Raw genomic sequence first — 16,774 nt, 5'->3', positions numbered from 1 at the left:
GAAAATTTCTTTAAAATTCACAAAAATAGGGCAAATGATGTGGGGTTTTGCTTTTAAGGGATAGTTCTTTTGTACTTTCAGGTGGGAGTGAAAGATTTTTCCAACTTTTCAAGATAAATAGTTCCCTCAATTTGCTGGAGTATACTCACAGCCCATCCCTCCATTACTAAAGTCAAAATTTAAAAAATGTAGCTTTTGAATCCTTTTAAGAACAGCCAATACATGCTTATGGTCACTAACTTCCAATGCTGTTCTAGGATTTTTTGCAACTTTTCGGGGGTAAAGAGTGCTTTCCCCACTTTTTCATGCACTTCTGTCCGGTTGCACATTGTAAGATGAATGTGCAATATTACCACAATTTCCAGGAATGGCCGCTTACCATTGAATTTTGAGACATGCGGGAACAGGTTTCATGAAAATTAGTTGCGATGTGGGCAATATACAAGTTGCAAATTAGTTTTCCCAAGCAGCCGCTAAATTGAATCGCCTCCTTTTATTAATGAAATTTATTAATATTTAATGCGAGCAAAAATAGTAAGCTGCCCTTAAAATCCCCACTTGATAGGACTAAAGCTCACAGGGAAATGGAAAATGTTTTTATTTCGGTTTTCCTGCTCACTCCTGCACCATCCAAGAACATTTTTGGATGGATATCTGGTTTATTGACTGATTTGAAGAACAATGTTTCAATATAGTGACTGATAAATGAATATATTTTCCCCAGCAGGTAAATATTAATGTAGACCTGCTGAAAGACATATTTATTGAGGTATGTTTCATTCGTGCAATAATCACAAAAAGAAAATGCACACCTTGCAAAACAAACATGCAAAAACCTGTTTTATGTTGTACTGTGAAGTCCCATCACTTTGATGTGGTCTGCAGACTATTCATTGGCTTTGTGTGGAACCAAAGCTTTGTGCGTTTGTGAAAGCACTGCAATGTCATTTTGGATAAATCCGTGCAGGTGCCATTGGCATTGCAATAGGTACATGATTATCTCTATGGTGTAGTGTCATCTGATTTGTAGTGCCGCCGGGTTTGAAAGGCTCCTGCAGATTGGTCAGTATCCAACAACATACTCTTCACTAATATTTCATCCTCCCACTGGTTGCTGTAATGCCATACTGTATATTATCTACTTCAAGGCTGAGCAACCCATAAACCTCTCTGATTACTGCCAGTTACCCTCTCTTATCCTTTCTCAAGATAAAGCATGGCTGATGCCTCTCCACTCATCTTAAATGCCAAAAGCATTTTGATAGAGCGACCCATGAATTTATTTAATTAACTCACATTTTTAATAACTCAGCTATTTGTACTTGTATATTATTAGGTTACCTATCCAGAACTCTACTGCAGACTATCGCAGCTATTTGTACTGCTATAATATTTGGCAATTTCGATTACTAAGCTTATTGAGTTTAAGTGATGTGTGTTTTATAGCATAAATTACATTGTATAGGTAAAACCTTAAAAGCTGTTGAAGAAAGAGCGCTATATAAATAGAATTATTATTATTATTGATACGTTTTGAACTTGTAAGGAAGTACGGAAACCCTTATTGTGCATTCTTGGCCGGGTGCACAGTGAGTACTACCCCAGCGTTGTGTACTTTGTGAAAAAACCATATGCTCCTATTCAGCGATCCTTGATTCTGCCACTTACACAAGCTTAAAGAGAAAGGGCTGGAGGGGGTAGTTGCGTTCTATCCTAGGCCGGGCAATGTGTTGGCAAAATTGGTTTTCTACAATCGATGGTAGAAAGACCCCCAATGGTTTGGCTTTCTTTTTTCCTCTTAATGCGGTGTACAGCTCTGCCCCCCATGTTCCCACAAAGCTCTGCCCCATGCTTTCATTGGCGGACAGCAAAGTAATTCATAGAGCAAGGATGATCATTTTCCCTGTGAATGGTTTTATACCATCAATGTTTACCACCGATGGTCATCCCTACTTTACATCATATCACTGCCCCAGTCACATGCAACCCTATCCTCATTGACACATGCCTCATGATATACTCACATCATGTCACTGTCCATGTCACATGTAACCCTCCTTGCTAACACATCACTCATCTCTTGATAGAATATGTGCTGTTGGGGACCCTGCTCCTTCAGCTATATAATCCCCTCAGACTGTGACTTCCTTCTGCTCCATTGCTCACATCATGTCACTACCCCTTATCACATGCAGTCCTATTATCACAAACATAATCATACATGTGTACAGGGGTCATGGTTTCTCTCAACGTCGGTACACTTTTATCTCTATATTAAAACTGAGAACATAAGGCCATAAAGAATTAGACAGTTGAATACTACAGGAACTCCAGGATCCTGGTACAACACTCTTTTTAGTAGAATAGTGGAAAATGGTCAGCAATACTTCCTAATACCTATTAAAGTGGTTTCATCATTGTGATTGTTAAGTGTTTTCTTTAAATGTATGTTTTTTAATATTGCTTACTCTGCTCTCCTAGGTGTGAAAGCTGTGTTGACCTGCTGTTCGTCCGAGGTTCTGGTACTTGTCAGGAATGCAATACTCCACTCAGGAAGAGCAACTTCCGAGTGCAGCTGTTTGAAGACCCTACAATTGATAAAGAAGTGGAGATTCGTAAAAAAATATTGAAAATGTGAGTCTTTCTTTCTGCCTGGTCCTTTGAATGCTTGTATTTGTAACAGTTGAGACTGAAAGGTTACCTTACTGACATGTTAAATGTCAATACTTGCCTGCCTTCAGGAAACTCAGGGAGAGTAGGCACGTGTTAGAGTTCTTTCTGTCTCCGGCAAGAGTAGTTTCAGAAAGTTCAGTTGGTCTCCATGGAGAGAATTTCAGAGAGTTTTCTCTGTCTCTTGTGAGAATCGACAAAATGTTACGGTTTGGGATTAACCAGGAGAGGGTTAGGTGCTGGCTTGTCAACTCTTCATAGATTACTTCTGATTATAGTGAGGACTGGCACTGGACTAGGATTGATAGTGCTGTTACTGGAATGGTCTAGAACTGGTGGTGCTGATTTATTAAACGGTATTCAACCGGTAATGCTGACCCAGCTCTCCTGTTATCTACATGTGTCCAGCACTCCCGTTACTAGCTTGAACTTCTTCCAGCACTACCGTCGTCTGACTGAAGTGCTAATTCTACTGTCCCCTACTGTATTACAATCATCTGGCCAGTTACCTCACTGGACCTCTTTACTAACTGTGAGTCTCAAAGCAAGTTACTTACTTTGTCATATCACCTGCTCATTGTGGGTTCCCACAGACTTGTTTCCATCTCACTACCTATAAGCATTCCCTTAGAATACCTGTTGACGTCTGGAACTACCACACTCCCCTATGCTTCACCTCTCAGCAAGTATACATGGGACCTTACACCAGCTTCTGAGTTCAACTCTAGTATACTAGACCATTGATGGTACCAGTGATAGTGGTGATTTTGTTCTCTAGGTTTCCATTTGCTGGTGGTTGAAATTTGTTGTGAGTTTCCAGTGGTTTGGCTTGCCCTGGGTGCTGTGTGTGTGTGTGTTTTCCTGGTTTGTATCCTTCAATTAGGGTACACGTCCAGATCGTCCTACACTGGTTCCTAGGAAGTGACCTTTTTATCGGTTTCCAGTCAGTCGCTCCGTTCAAGGAAGAAGGTTCCAGCTCCACAGACTTCAGGTTCAGGTCCAGAGTTGAGCTCCTCTCCTTGTTTCCAGGAGCTGGCTGCTTGATTCAAGTTGTCTGGTCAATGCCTCCAGTGAGCAAGTCCTTTACAGCTTTTCTGACCAGTTTATGATCAGGTGAGCTATGACAGCAAGCAGTGCCTATTGCTCACCATCATAGCCCGCCCTCAGTATTCAACTGACCCCCTGCACTCGCAGTTTCCACCTCGCTATTTCTAAAAAGCGAGGTGGAAACTGTGAGTGCGGCTGTGAAAATGGTGAGGCTCGCGGCTCTAATCAACAGGCTCACTGCATTAGCCGCGAACCTTGCCGTTCGAGGGAATCCTCAGAGGACGGCGAGGATTCCCCTGAATATAGAATAGGGCGAGGGGCTTAAACAGCGTGGATGGCTTGTTTTTAACGATCTTCACCGAAACAAGCCATCCTTGCCATGAAAACCCCCTCGCTGTCCACATTGAATACACCCCTATATGAGCAGAAGTTCTAATTAACCTCCAAGGGATTCTATAATCCTCATCAGTCCAGCTAAGAAGTCCTGTCTTAAGGCCCCCTTACACTTGTTCAACTTATTGATCAACAAATTGAACCTGATTGACTCGAGATTTATCCTATGTGCAGGAGGATCAATCTCTTACAATCTCTTGGTTATACCCAATGGCACAGGATTGTGGATTGTGTCCTACACATCAGGCACATAAGATTTTGTCAGACAGGCACATCAGATCTGGTCAGATAAATTGACTCAATCCACCTGAATTGGATCAAATCTCACAAAATCTCACAAGTGTAAGGGGCCCTTTAGATCTGAACTGCAAGTCCGTGACAATTTGTAGTTCGATTTTTGGCTATTTTATGCCAATTATTTTAAATCAGTGCTTTGTGCCTATATGAACAATCTTTACAATTTATTCTACTATTTAAAAAGATATCATGTCTTCCATGAAAGTATACTGAATTTCTCAAGCAAGAGGAAAGGAGGTGGTGTAAATGCAGTGTGTGGCCCATTATATCTGTCACTTGCAGATTCTTGTTCTAAATTTACCACTGCAATGTAGAATGAAACACAACCGGTACTCATAGTGTGTTATGTTGTAAATATACCGGGTCTGTATGAAAACAAAGATCTTCCCGGATTCTTCAGTAGTTTTAAGGTTGAAATGCAAAGCATAATGAAGGAAATAGAGGTAATATTGGAATATATCCTAGAATTATTTCATTGGTGTGTGTATTTAATAGAACTAGGTAGTGACACCTAACATTAGGAAAATCTAATAAAGCAAGTATGTATTGATTAGACTTCCATTAGCTAGCTTCCATGTTGCTGAATTATTGAACTATAGTTAATTTTCTCAATTATTCTTGCTAGATACAATAAGCGTGAAGAAGACTTTCCATCTCTGAGAGCATACAATGATTTTTTAGAAGAAATTGAGGAAATAGGTAAGTGTGTTAGAGAAGTAAGATTTTAAGTGTTTTAAGAGAACTTTACTCCAAAATTTTAATTGTATCCATCACATACTCAGATGAAGCTGCTTTTTTTTCATAATACTACAACCTACTCAGTTACTAGCCACTAGGCACACTGTAACTAATCATTTTAGTTCCCTGGGTAAGAGAGAACAATGGCTCCTCCCATCTTGTTAGCAATTATGGTAATAGCGGTGATGTGCTACTTGAGAAGGCATGGCCAACATACTGTGGCTAATGTAGACTGCTATCCAGCCCCTCCCTCCACAAACCCAGTAAATAGTTTATCTCTCTGTTGGGTCAGTCCCTACACCCTAGTCCAGTGGTAGCCAACCCTAGCCCTCAAGAGCTACCAACAGTTCACATTTTCCAGACAACCTAGCTGCTGCACAGCTGCACTCATTAATCACTGACACATTTTAAAAGATACACAGATGGAGCTAATTAGCTCACTTGTGATTCTGTGAGGAGACCTGCAAAACATGCACTGTTGGTAGCTCTCGAGGGCTAGGGTTGGCTACCCCAGCCCTAGCCTTTATTTCAAACACACTGGAAATGAATCATTGACCATATATATATTATTGTTACTGGACTGGTCCGGATAACTGAGTTTGGCACCCCAGCAGTTGCTTGAACCCTTTGGAGGAGAGTGTGATCCGAATTCTTGGATGGATATATATATTTTAATCCACAGAAGTTGCTTGTGCATCCTATTGTGCACGCTGCTTTGTGAAAAAGACCATGCAAAGATGATTAGCTCTGCCAAGTCACACAGCGCTTGCACAGTATTTGTAACGCAACCTGTAGCGCACAGAGAATACATTTATGTGGAAATGTATATTTGTGTATGTGTGTTAGGTTATTGTCTTATTTCTTAGGTCAATTTATGGATAGGCTTCACAAGTCTGGACATCAAGTACTCCCATAATGTAATTCCTTAGGTCATGGGTCTTCAAACTGTGGCCCTCCAGATGTTGTGAAACTACAAATCCCAGCATGCCTTGCCACAGTTTTAACACTCCCTTATAGCAAAACTGGTGCAAGGCATGCTGGGATTGGAGGGTGACAGTTTGACGACCCATGCTTTAGGTCAATAAAAGAGAAGTGTCTTCTGAATGAAATGGATCAGGTTGAAGTTTCAGGATCTTGGTTGTCAAGCCTTTAGGCCAAATATCATGAGATTGAACGATTGATGATTGTATTTTAATAATCATGCGATTTTGCTTATTGTATTTTTATTCATGTATATATTTTTTCTTTGCATCTTGAACAGTGTTTAACCTGACCAATAATATGGATATCGAAGACACAAAAAGAAAAATGGATCAGTACCAAAAGGAAAACAAAGACACAATTCAAAGAAACAAAGTAAAACTGGTTAGTACATTTGGTGTGGCTTGACAGTATTGTATAATTTTTAATATATGGATATTCCTACACACGGGGAGATTTTGTTCAGTGATCTAAGCAGTGCCAGCGCTGTGTGCTGAGCGATCGGTCAGGGCCAGTGTTCTCCAGTAAGAACACCGTCCCTGACCTGCAATCTAACTAGATAGCGAGGCCTCTTATCGCTATGGCACCAACATGGAGCAATGTAGGTATATTTTCTAAGAGATCTAGTCAAATTAAATCAGATCGCTTAGAAAATGCCCCATGTGTAGGCCCCATAAGAGTTATGCCGCCCATACACGTCCCGATACGGAACTTAACTAGCACGCATTGCATTGCCTGTGCATGCGTTACGATGTGATGAAAACTATGTGCAAGCACATACTTTTTGTACTGTGCGATGAGGTGCAGCGGGAGCGCGCACCTCAAAGCACACATCGGACCCGCTGGGATCGCAGCGTGTATGGGCTGCTTAACAGAGATTTTAAAATTTTAATTTTGAAACATGATAACTTTTTGATGGCTGATAATAACCACTTGGCCCATCTAGCCTTCTCTAAGATATATATTAGCTTGATATGAGCTTGACAGATTAATGAGAATATAGTAGGTATCTTTATGCTAAATCTTTTCATTTTAAGCTGGCCATACACCTAAAGATTTATTGTCCAATTTGGCTGGTTCTAACAAAAACTTGGTAACTTATGGGAGCAAATGGCAGTTGACCATTTGCTTTGAAATACTGGAAAACTGACAAAAATGGTCAGATATCAAATATTACCAGTTTTTGTTCCAGCCAGCCAACAATATTGTCCAGTGTGTACACGCACTCCCACGCATTGTTAATGACCCCCCCTCTCTCATCCAGCATGTCCGGATGTGGGAGGCCCATTGTTAATGATGGCCATGCTGCAGCGGCAGCACCGCCGTCTCTCTCCCACCGCGGTCGGTTGTGTGCGGCTTTGGCAAGTGTGTATGCACTTGCCGATGCCGGTCTCCCCCACCGGGTCCCGCTGCCGCAAGTTATCGGCGTCGGCAGGTTCATTTAATCTGTACGGCCCTTAAGGTTGAGTCTCCAGCCCCCTCTGCCTTTTGTGGACATTTTGGAATGGTTTTATTGTTACCTAAGAAATGATTTCACCAGTGATGACTGTTATGACTGACGCTGCTGTCATTTTTTTTAAACACACTGTACTAAAAAAAATTTTTTATTTGGCATTGCCACAGACTGTTATTGTTCGTTATGTGCTGTCATCTAAAGCTTGGACATCAGCAACAATAATGCAAAAGTAATATATATTTCTGCTGATGCTCTCGTTGTTTCATGCACAGAACAGGGAGCAGGAGGAGCTGGAGGAAGCTTTAGAGGTCGAGCGACACCAGAATGAACAACGAAAAATCCTTCTACAGAAAGAAGAACAACATCAGAAAAAGATGAAACGAAAGAATAAGCAGGAGCTGCTGGATCAGCTGGTAAACTATATATGAGCATTCTTTCTTTCTTTCTTTCTTTCTTTCTTTATTTACAGTTTATTATATAGCACAGCATATTCCGTTGCACTTTACAATTGGAGACAACAGTGATTAAACAAACTGGGTAGATACAGACATGGAGGTAGGAGGGCCCTGCTCGCAAGCTTACAATCTATAGATACACCTGGCCGAAATCTTAAAGTGGCAATCATTTACAAGGCAAAACCGTGCTTGGAGGCTCTGGGTCGCAGTTGGTGTCAGGCGGAGTATGGGCACTTCTACCGTCCATTTGTCAGTGCAGGCTCCTCCTCCTATATATTTTATATATTATACTGTTACTCAAGTCAGTTATAAACTAACAGAACAGATAGAACTACACTTCCCTTATGGTTATGGTACACTACTGAAAGGATAGTTTCTTTCCTAAAGCCAAGAAAGGTAACCAACTGGATAGAGTGTCAGGCTTGGATATTAATTCAGCAGAAGAGTTAGCTAGGAGGAAACCCATTTTCTGTATTAATATACAACCACTCCACTGATACAAAGGAAGCAAATTTAAATCACAAGGTTCTAATGGGGGTACCAAGGGAGGTTGGATGTGAAGGGCCCCCTATGTAAAAAAAAAAAAAAAAAAAATGAACCTGAATTGCCAGCACTACTGCAGTCTAACTGAAAAATTACAGAAAGCGAAGTGACCAGTTCATGTAGAGAATTTAGTCTTGGACCCAATTCTAATCTAGTCTGAAGGAATGAAATAGTCCTGAAAAGGTCTGAAGCCTTTTGCTCCAAGAAAAGTAATTTCTCCAGACCTTGTGATATATCTTTTCTGACACTGGATTTTGGGCCTGTTTTCTGGACAGATTGATGGCCTTTCCATATGGAAGTGTTCAGGTATTTGTCTCCGATAACACTTGACGCCATGAATTCTTCTCATTTGAAAGCATTTGTAATGAGTCTGTGGAATCCCCAATTTAAATCTTTTACCTGAAGATGAGAGCTAAGGGATTTAAGATTTAAAATGGGACAGACGTTTTGTTCTATAACAAATAATTTTTCATACAAATTCAAATCTCATTGATACAGAGGGGCAGAATTGATAACGTTTAAATGCTAAGAAAGAGAGAGAGAGCAGACTTATTTAGAGCAATTGCCTTTTTGTTATCCAATGGAAGTTCCATTGGTGCAGTGCTTAAGAGGTCTACAATGTCAGTTACAGTACCTCTTATCTGAAGTTTTTGGAAACCATCTGTCCGTGTATGCGCAAAGAAGACAACCTGCCATCATGTGATTCCTCAAGAGGGCAATAACAGTCATAGGTCTTAGGGGCAGGATGGTTTGTGACCAAGCCTGTTTACTTTGGCCTCTGCCTCCTCTGGTGGGTGACACATGTCCACAACTGGAAGGACTAGTACCTTTGTTTTCTATGGTACCAAAGAAGTGGACCCTATTGTTACGGTGTGGCTGTAATGCTGGCCACACATCAGACCAACTTCAGTCCAACTTTTTAAAAACCCTTCAAACCTCCAACCATCCAACTTGACAGTCCAGCTAAAACAGTTCCCCACACATCTAACCAACTTTTCTTCCAACCAGTAAACTTTTTTTTTTCTTCTTAGTTCAGCCAACTTCTGTCCAACTTCTGATGTCACAGAAGTGGGCGGGCAGGTTCTGCCTATTTTTTTTTTTTTTTTTTCATTTATTTTAATAAAATGGTTTAATTCCACCTTTATGTAGTAGAAAGCAAGTAAAAAAGTGAAATTAAATGAAACTCTGCTTCACACACCAGGCAATCTCCTCAAAGTTACATGTATCTGTTCAAATTGTTAATTGCAAATACTTTGTAACAATATTCCTCAGTGTTGCAACATAAGCCCCATACACACTAGATTACCTTTTAAAATACATTTGTTAATTTTAGCCCTTATAAGCGATATCTTTAAAAAAATATTGTTCCGTGCGTATGCTCAATATCACAAACATGTGCCCGACATTTTGAGGACGCATCACACCATGAAAAAGAGGAGTCCAGCCTCATAACGTTAGGCACATGTTTGTGATTGTCACTGCTGTAGAAGGGATGGGAACGGGGTGCTGCTCTCAGTGCTGGGTGGAGGTCGGGGTGGTCCTATTGTCACTGCTGGGGGGAAGGATAAGGATGGGGGTGCTGTCACTGCTGAGGGAATGATTGGGACAGGAGATGCTGCTGTCAGTGCTGGGGGGGGGAGGATGGAGACAGGGGTTCGGTGCTGCTGTCACTGCTGGAGGGAGGATGGGGGTGCTGCTGTCACTGTTGGGGGGGGGGGGGGTTGGGGTGTGTGCTGCTGTCACTGCTGGGGGGGAGGATGGGCCTTTCTACTAAATTAACTGAATGTTAAATGTGCAGGTGTTCAGAATGGGATGGCACTAGAGGCAGATTTTATAAATAAATACACTTACCGCCCAAACGCTGTGTTGATGTTTCAAGGCGCAAACCCTTTAATCAAGAAAAATCAACACAGCTATGGGTGGTACTGTATGTGTATTTATTTATTATATCAATCTCTAATGCCATCCCATTCTGAAAAAAAAAAATAAATAAATAAATAATATATATAAAAGTTGGCTAGTTGGAACGATATCTTTCTGATGTGTGGCCGGCATAAGAAAGGAGATCTAACAGATACTTGCCATAGCAATGCTTTTCTTCAATTCAGGAACAAAAAAAGCACAGCCGCCTTCTGAATACCAGTAATGTAACCAAAGAGCACGTATGTGGGTGTGATGGCAGCAACTGGTACTGGTGGTCTACTTTAGTCGAGAGACCATTGCAGCCTCACTGAGGTATACCCCTGTGTCATTACAATCGTCCACAAAGTTGATTTGACCTCAATTGTTTTATTTACCCATTCGATGGTCACTCAGCCTGCACCGACTTTTTCATTTACATGCTGTCCTCTGAATTCTGGGTGGACCCTGACGTCATGTGACCCCCCAAAATGTTAGGGACTTGCCCGACTAATGAGGTCACATGGACGCGGTGGGCAAGCCATTACTTATGGCCATAAATAAGCGAAGAACCTCGCTAAAAATGCAAAATTTTATTGAAAGATTTTAAATTGGGAGTTTGATTTGTGCACCTGCGAAAATGCTAAGTTAGTAATTCTCTTAGAAATTAGACCTTTGACCCCTTACATTAGGGTATCCTAACCTCTTTTGCTCCTCCTATCCTGCCTACCCTACCGCTCCATCCGTTCCTACTTATCCTATTGTTTTTCGTTCGTCCACCCACCTCCTTTTAGTCTGTTAACTCTTATGAGTAGGGCCCTCTTTCCTCACGTACTCACCCTACCTCTTTACCTCACCAGCGCCCCTGCCCTGTTCTTCCCTTCCTCTACTTCATCTTCAGTCTCCTCGACAATTTCCACACCTACTTCAGAACTGATGCTGATTTTAGTTCCACCAGCTATACCCCTATTTCTGCTGTATTTTATCAAGACACCCTGTACGTTACCTTGTAATTTGTTTTTAGTTTGCTATGTACGGCGATGCGGACACTTTGTGGCGCCTTATAAATGTACTACTACCACTACTAAACCCCCTTAGGAGAGGATTCAAATGTTAGTACCTGGTTTTGCCTTTCTTTTAAACAGTGAAGTGTTCTGCGATAGAGCGTTTTCACATCCTTAATAATACGGGACCTTCTCACTGCTGCATGTACAAATGTTCAGCATTAGCTTTACTGTGCTGGTCATCTTCCTGCATCATCCACTTCAGAATCCTGTTTATAACCATCCTCAGTATATGAGAAGATATCATAATTTAAACATCTCTGGATTATAATGGAGTGGGCAGGTGACACTTTTGGGTGAATTGTAGCATTGCGAGGTCCGTGTAAGGAAGCAGAAACAAATCCTTGTACAGATTGGTTGAAAGCCTATATTCAAGGGTTTCCTCCGCAACAGACTGCAGGCCCCATACACTATGTGACTTCCTGAGGGGAGAAGTCACATTCGATCCACTTTGAACCACCCGGGCGACAGGATCGGATAAATCCTATAGTGCAGCCCTTACAATCTCCGGCTCAGATCTGATGCATATAGGACCGCACATCAGAATTAGAGCTTAAACACATACAATTTGACACTTTTCATCCAAATTCTCGGTCTGATCAATCGGAATAAGATGAAAAACGCCCAAAGCGCACTAGTGTATCGCCAGCTTGAGCGTTAGTTTACGATGCCGAAACTTATTCAGGAGTAGCAGAAATTAAGCCTGAAGGAGATTCTTGGTTTTCTTCATTATTAATAAATAAATGTCTGGACAATTCTAAAATTGCCTTTGTGAAAATCTGGGTGGAATTAAATTGCACGCTTTGTTCGGGTGTGCGCGGACTCCGTTGTCATTACGGTTATGTTATTTTGTCATTTTGATGGGCTGGTAACTAGTGTCTCCTAAAGGGCTCCTAGAGCCAGTAAGTTTAGCCTGACTCTTGGCACCGGTATAGCCTTTTGTCACCGTAGTTCTGTTCTCCGTGTAAGATTTCGTTTTGACTAATGGACCGTAGCATTTGATGTAAACATACAGTAAGTAACGATCAAATACAATTTGAGAATTTTAGCAAAAGTCTGAATACAATATTAATGTGGCTTTGAAGCCATGTAAATTCACCTCCGGTAACGACCAATATATATTGTGGTAGGGGAAAAAGAATGCAACACAATACATGTACAAGCAATCTAACAATAGTGCAGTCTTGCCCACCAAAAATGAATAGAGTACAGAAGATAGGATAAACACCCCTATGGTGGGCTTTCCAGAAGAGGGAAATGGGAAGGGTTTAAAAGGAAAAACTCACCTCCTGTTTCTCACAGTTTGATGGGACAAGGGGTTAATGGTTTCTTATTAGAGAGCCCCCTTTGCACCAGTGGGGGCAAATAGCAAATCCAGCAAGTACCGATTATCCTCCAGTTGCCTCCTCTACATGGCAAAAAATAAAAATGTAGCGTTTATTAGGTAAACACCCAGTCTATATCCTGCACCTGTAATGCCCGGTACACACCAGAACGATGCAGTTCGTGAGCGGGTCGTTAGATGATGCTACGACCCGCTCACAATCTGCATCCGATCCAATGGCTACCCGTACCCACTTGAATGGTCGTTTTTCAAATGGGCCGCGCATCGGTTCAGGATCGGATCTGAAATGACCCCAAACATGCCCAATTTACGAGATTGTATCGAAGTTAGGTCATTTTGGGCCAGATCATTCTGGTGTGTACCCTACATTAGTCTTCAACTCTGATTCACTGTCTGTACAGTGATCTGGCCCCTCCCGATTAGCTCACATGAGGGGAGAACCGACTGTTGTCAGAGCACTGACACAGAACCTTCTGCTCCATGCTAGATTTCTGTCCAATCCAAGCTCAAGCTACATTAGCAGTAACAATATGAAACCCCCGTGGGTCAGAAATGGACTTTATAATAGCAGATGGGATATGATTAGCAAGAGAGTGCTGACAATTCTACTGTAGAGGTTCCCAGACTCCACCAGCTGTGCCACATTGGTCTTCAGTGTCCCCTGTTTGGAAGAAAGAAAGATGATACTTTTCTAGCATTACTAAGCAGTAACTTTGGGGAGTTTTATTTTTCTCTATTTTTGTTTATCTTTTAAATGAATACTTTTTTCTTTAACATGAAACAGAACTTGAGTTTCAAGTATATTTCTGTTCTTGTTTGGAGAAAATCATGCTGAATTAAGAGATTCTTAAAATGTATGCATAGCTTTCATATAACAGATATGTGATATTACCCATTGTTCTGTCCCATTGCTTTTATGTATTTTAATATGTTATCGCTTGTCCATGTGTACGTAAGGGGCTAGAAATGCCAAAATACAGTTTGGCTTATTATTATGATCGCTTATTTATATGGTGCCACAAGGGATCTGCAGCGCCAGAAAATACATATATGAGCAAAGATCAATACAAGAAAAATTGTGATTTACAGTACAAATGCAAATTAGGACAAGTATATGGGTATAACAGTGGCAGAGATATATTCTAAGAAAAGCACATGAGGAGAGGGCCCTGCTCATCAGAGCTTACTTAGAAGCAGTGGTGCTAGTAGTACACACAATATAAATTCAAAGAGTTGTCATGCTTTGCTAGAGCTTGAAGTGTTCAATATTGCATACGCCCAAACAATCTCGTATTATTTGGTCACATACCACTTGTTGATGCTCCCATACACACTTCAACGATCACTGGCTATTTTTAATAATGGGCTGTGCTGTAAATTGGACTGACCTATTGGGGGAAATTTACTAAGATGTGTATTCTACTTCACATGTGATGTTGCTATGCTATGGGCAACCAATCAGAATCTACTTATTGTTTTAGCACCCTCTAGAAGATAGTAGACAAGATCTGATTGGTTGCCAATAGCAACATCACATTTGAGGTAGAATACACATCTTAGTAAATTTCTCCCATTGGGTGGTATTCAATTGTTATATCTCTTATCTAAAATGACAGGAGATCGTAGGACGATAATCAATTGATCTATTTCTTTGCGCATATTACTCTCATTGGGGCAGATGTATTAAGCCTTAACAAGAGATGTTTTACAATGCATGCCTTGGATGTCAATGCTGGCAACAGGAGTATGTATTTCAGTGTTTGTGTGTACGGCTCGGAAAGTGACAATGACGTGTTGTGTATGCAGCTGGGTGTCTTGTCCTCAGTCTCCCTCGCTAGTGTAATGCTGCAGAAGTTAATAGGAATTTAACATAGATGTAATTATATCTGCTGAGAGCTATATTTAGAAAGATAAATGAATGGAAATCGGTGAATGTCCTGCTTAAGCTGCACTGCTCAATCAGGGCATTCTTTCTGCTTTTAATTGATTTTAAGGTGCATTAGCTGCTGAGAAGCCAGATCATTTATTTACACAATTAAAAATAGTACCTTGATAGTCACTTCTCTTTGCGGTTCTATCCATTTCACAATTACCCGTTCCACTAGGCTCCACTCAGCCATATAAAAAGCTTTTGTGTGTTATTGAAGTCGGACAATGAGGATCTTGTGACATTATCTCTCTTGGCTTCCTTGCTCTGGTGGTCCTGAAATCTACACCAGTGTAGCCAATAAAAATGGATTCCCTTGACCTGACTCTTTCTGTGTCTGCCGACTTCCAGGCTTCTAACAGAACACATGCTGTATTCTAATACTTAATGAATCTGAAGCAAAAACATGGCCTCTTTATCAGCATGGATTATTTTCTCTTAAATGTTAAGTAAAATGGAAACATTGTACTGTGTAGTTTAATCCTTCTCCTTTCCATAGGTTTGCATTTATTTATGTTAGATGTGAAATGGATACAATGCTTCAATCTTTAGTAGACCAGTGCCCCCAGTGGCCTAGCATTGCTCTGCAAAACAATTACTTTGCCTTAGCATCACAGATGGTTTAATGGTTAGCATTACTGCGTCATGGGTTTGATTCCCACCATGGCCCTAACTGTGTGGAGTTTGTATATTCTCCCAGTGCTTGCATGGGTTTCCTCAGAGTACTCAGCTTTCCTCCCACAATTCAAAAATATAGTGGCAGGCTAATTGGCTCCCAACAAATTTTAACCCTAGAATGTCTGTGCGCTTGTTCATGTGGTAGGAATGTAGATTGTAAGCTCCACTGGGGCAGGGACTGATGTGAATGTTCAAATATGCTCTGTAAAGCGCTGCAGAATATGTGTGCGCTATATAAGAAACTGTTAATAAATAGATAATGAATGAAAGCAAAATAATGGGAGTTTTGGTTAATAAGACCCCTTTTGATTGTTTGTTTGTTCACCATTTACCCCATATAGCTGTTGTACATAAGTTACCCCAAATGTTGCTTCAGTATAATAATTCCATACAAGCGGAACACTTTTTTTCTATTTAATAAGAACGTAAAACTGCACTACCGTTTAATAGATACATCTTAGTGACTTTCCGCATACCCTAACTGAAGGCCCCCATATACTTGTGTGACTTCCCCCCCCCCCCCCTTAAACTGTCCGAGAGCAGCTTCCCAGGAGGCAGGAATGCATACGATGTATCGTATCGAGACCCCAGCAAGTGCTGCTAGATCCGATGAATCTTATGTGCAACACTTACGTTCTCCGGCTACTATCCGATGCACATGGAATCGGAATCAGAGGCCAAACTCATGATTTGGCACTTTTCACCTGATTTCTCGACTCCCAAGCGTCGGATTCGGGTGAAAAGTGCCATAAAATTTCCTGTCCTGTATTATTTGGTGAAGCAGCTTTAACCCTTTGAATGCCAACATCTCTGAGAGATGTGTAAAATATCTAAATACTAAAAAGGCCAGTGTCACTATCACATATATAAATTCAAATGAAACCTGTATAAAAAAAATTATATAAACGTTACGGGTAATTTTGATGAATAAAAATGTTTGCTTGGCAATTTTCACATCTATTAGGAAAAATACACTTGGCACTCAAAGGGTTAAGAATATATCTCTAGAACCTGGCAACCTCTTATTTTTTTTTTTTTAATGATGTTACCCAAACTGAAATGGATGTCTGCGGCTCCACCATCAGTTATGTGACTAGTTTCCTTTTCTGCTGATAGGCTGCATTCTCATGTTCCCCATGCAATATGACTGCCTCCAGTGTTGGGCTGACCGTCTTCTTCTATTGCTTTAGCCTGCTGGATTATTTTCCTTTCGCTGCAGTACATATTTTATTAGAGCACATGATTTTCCCTTGCTGAAAATTCTTATTTATTCAATTATTT

The 16,774-nt window shown here is 40.9% G+C and overlaps 1 protein-coding gene across 2 annotated transcripts in view; it reads left to right on the top strand.

Annotated features, from left to right (window-relative positions):
- The window catches only part of MNAT1 (MNAT1 component of CDK activating kinase), a 140,946-nt gene that overhangs the window by 23,956 nt on the left and 100,216 nt on the right, over window positions 1-16,774 (top strand). For both annotated transcript variants that reach the window (XR_014466189.1, XM_083166298.1), the window contains exons 2-5: window positions 2,482-2,634; window positions 5,033-5,106; window positions 6,407-6,510; window positions 7,855-7,995. Coding sequence is in view for 1 of the 2 variants with exons in the window: in XM_083166298.1 (XP_083022424.1) it covers window positions 2,482-2,634; window positions 5,033-5,106; window positions 6,407-6,510; window positions 7,855-7,995 (472 nt within the window). In the remaining variant the exon portion in view is untranslated. The remainder of the gene's footprint in view (window positions 1-2,481; window positions 2,635-5,032; window positions 5,107-6,406; window positions 6,511-7,854; window positions 7,996-16,774) is intronic.

This window comes from Crinia signifera, chromosome 12 (assembly GCF_055691185.1).
Source record: "Crinia signifera chromosome 12, ASM5569118v1, whole genome shotgun sequence".
Classification (NCBI taxonomy): domain Eukaryota; kingdom Metazoa; phylum Chordata; class Amphibia; order Anura; family Myobatrachidae; genus Crinia; species Crinia signifera.
Note: the sequence above shows the minus strand (reverse complement) of the source record. Positions and strands in the feature narration are given on the sequence as shown.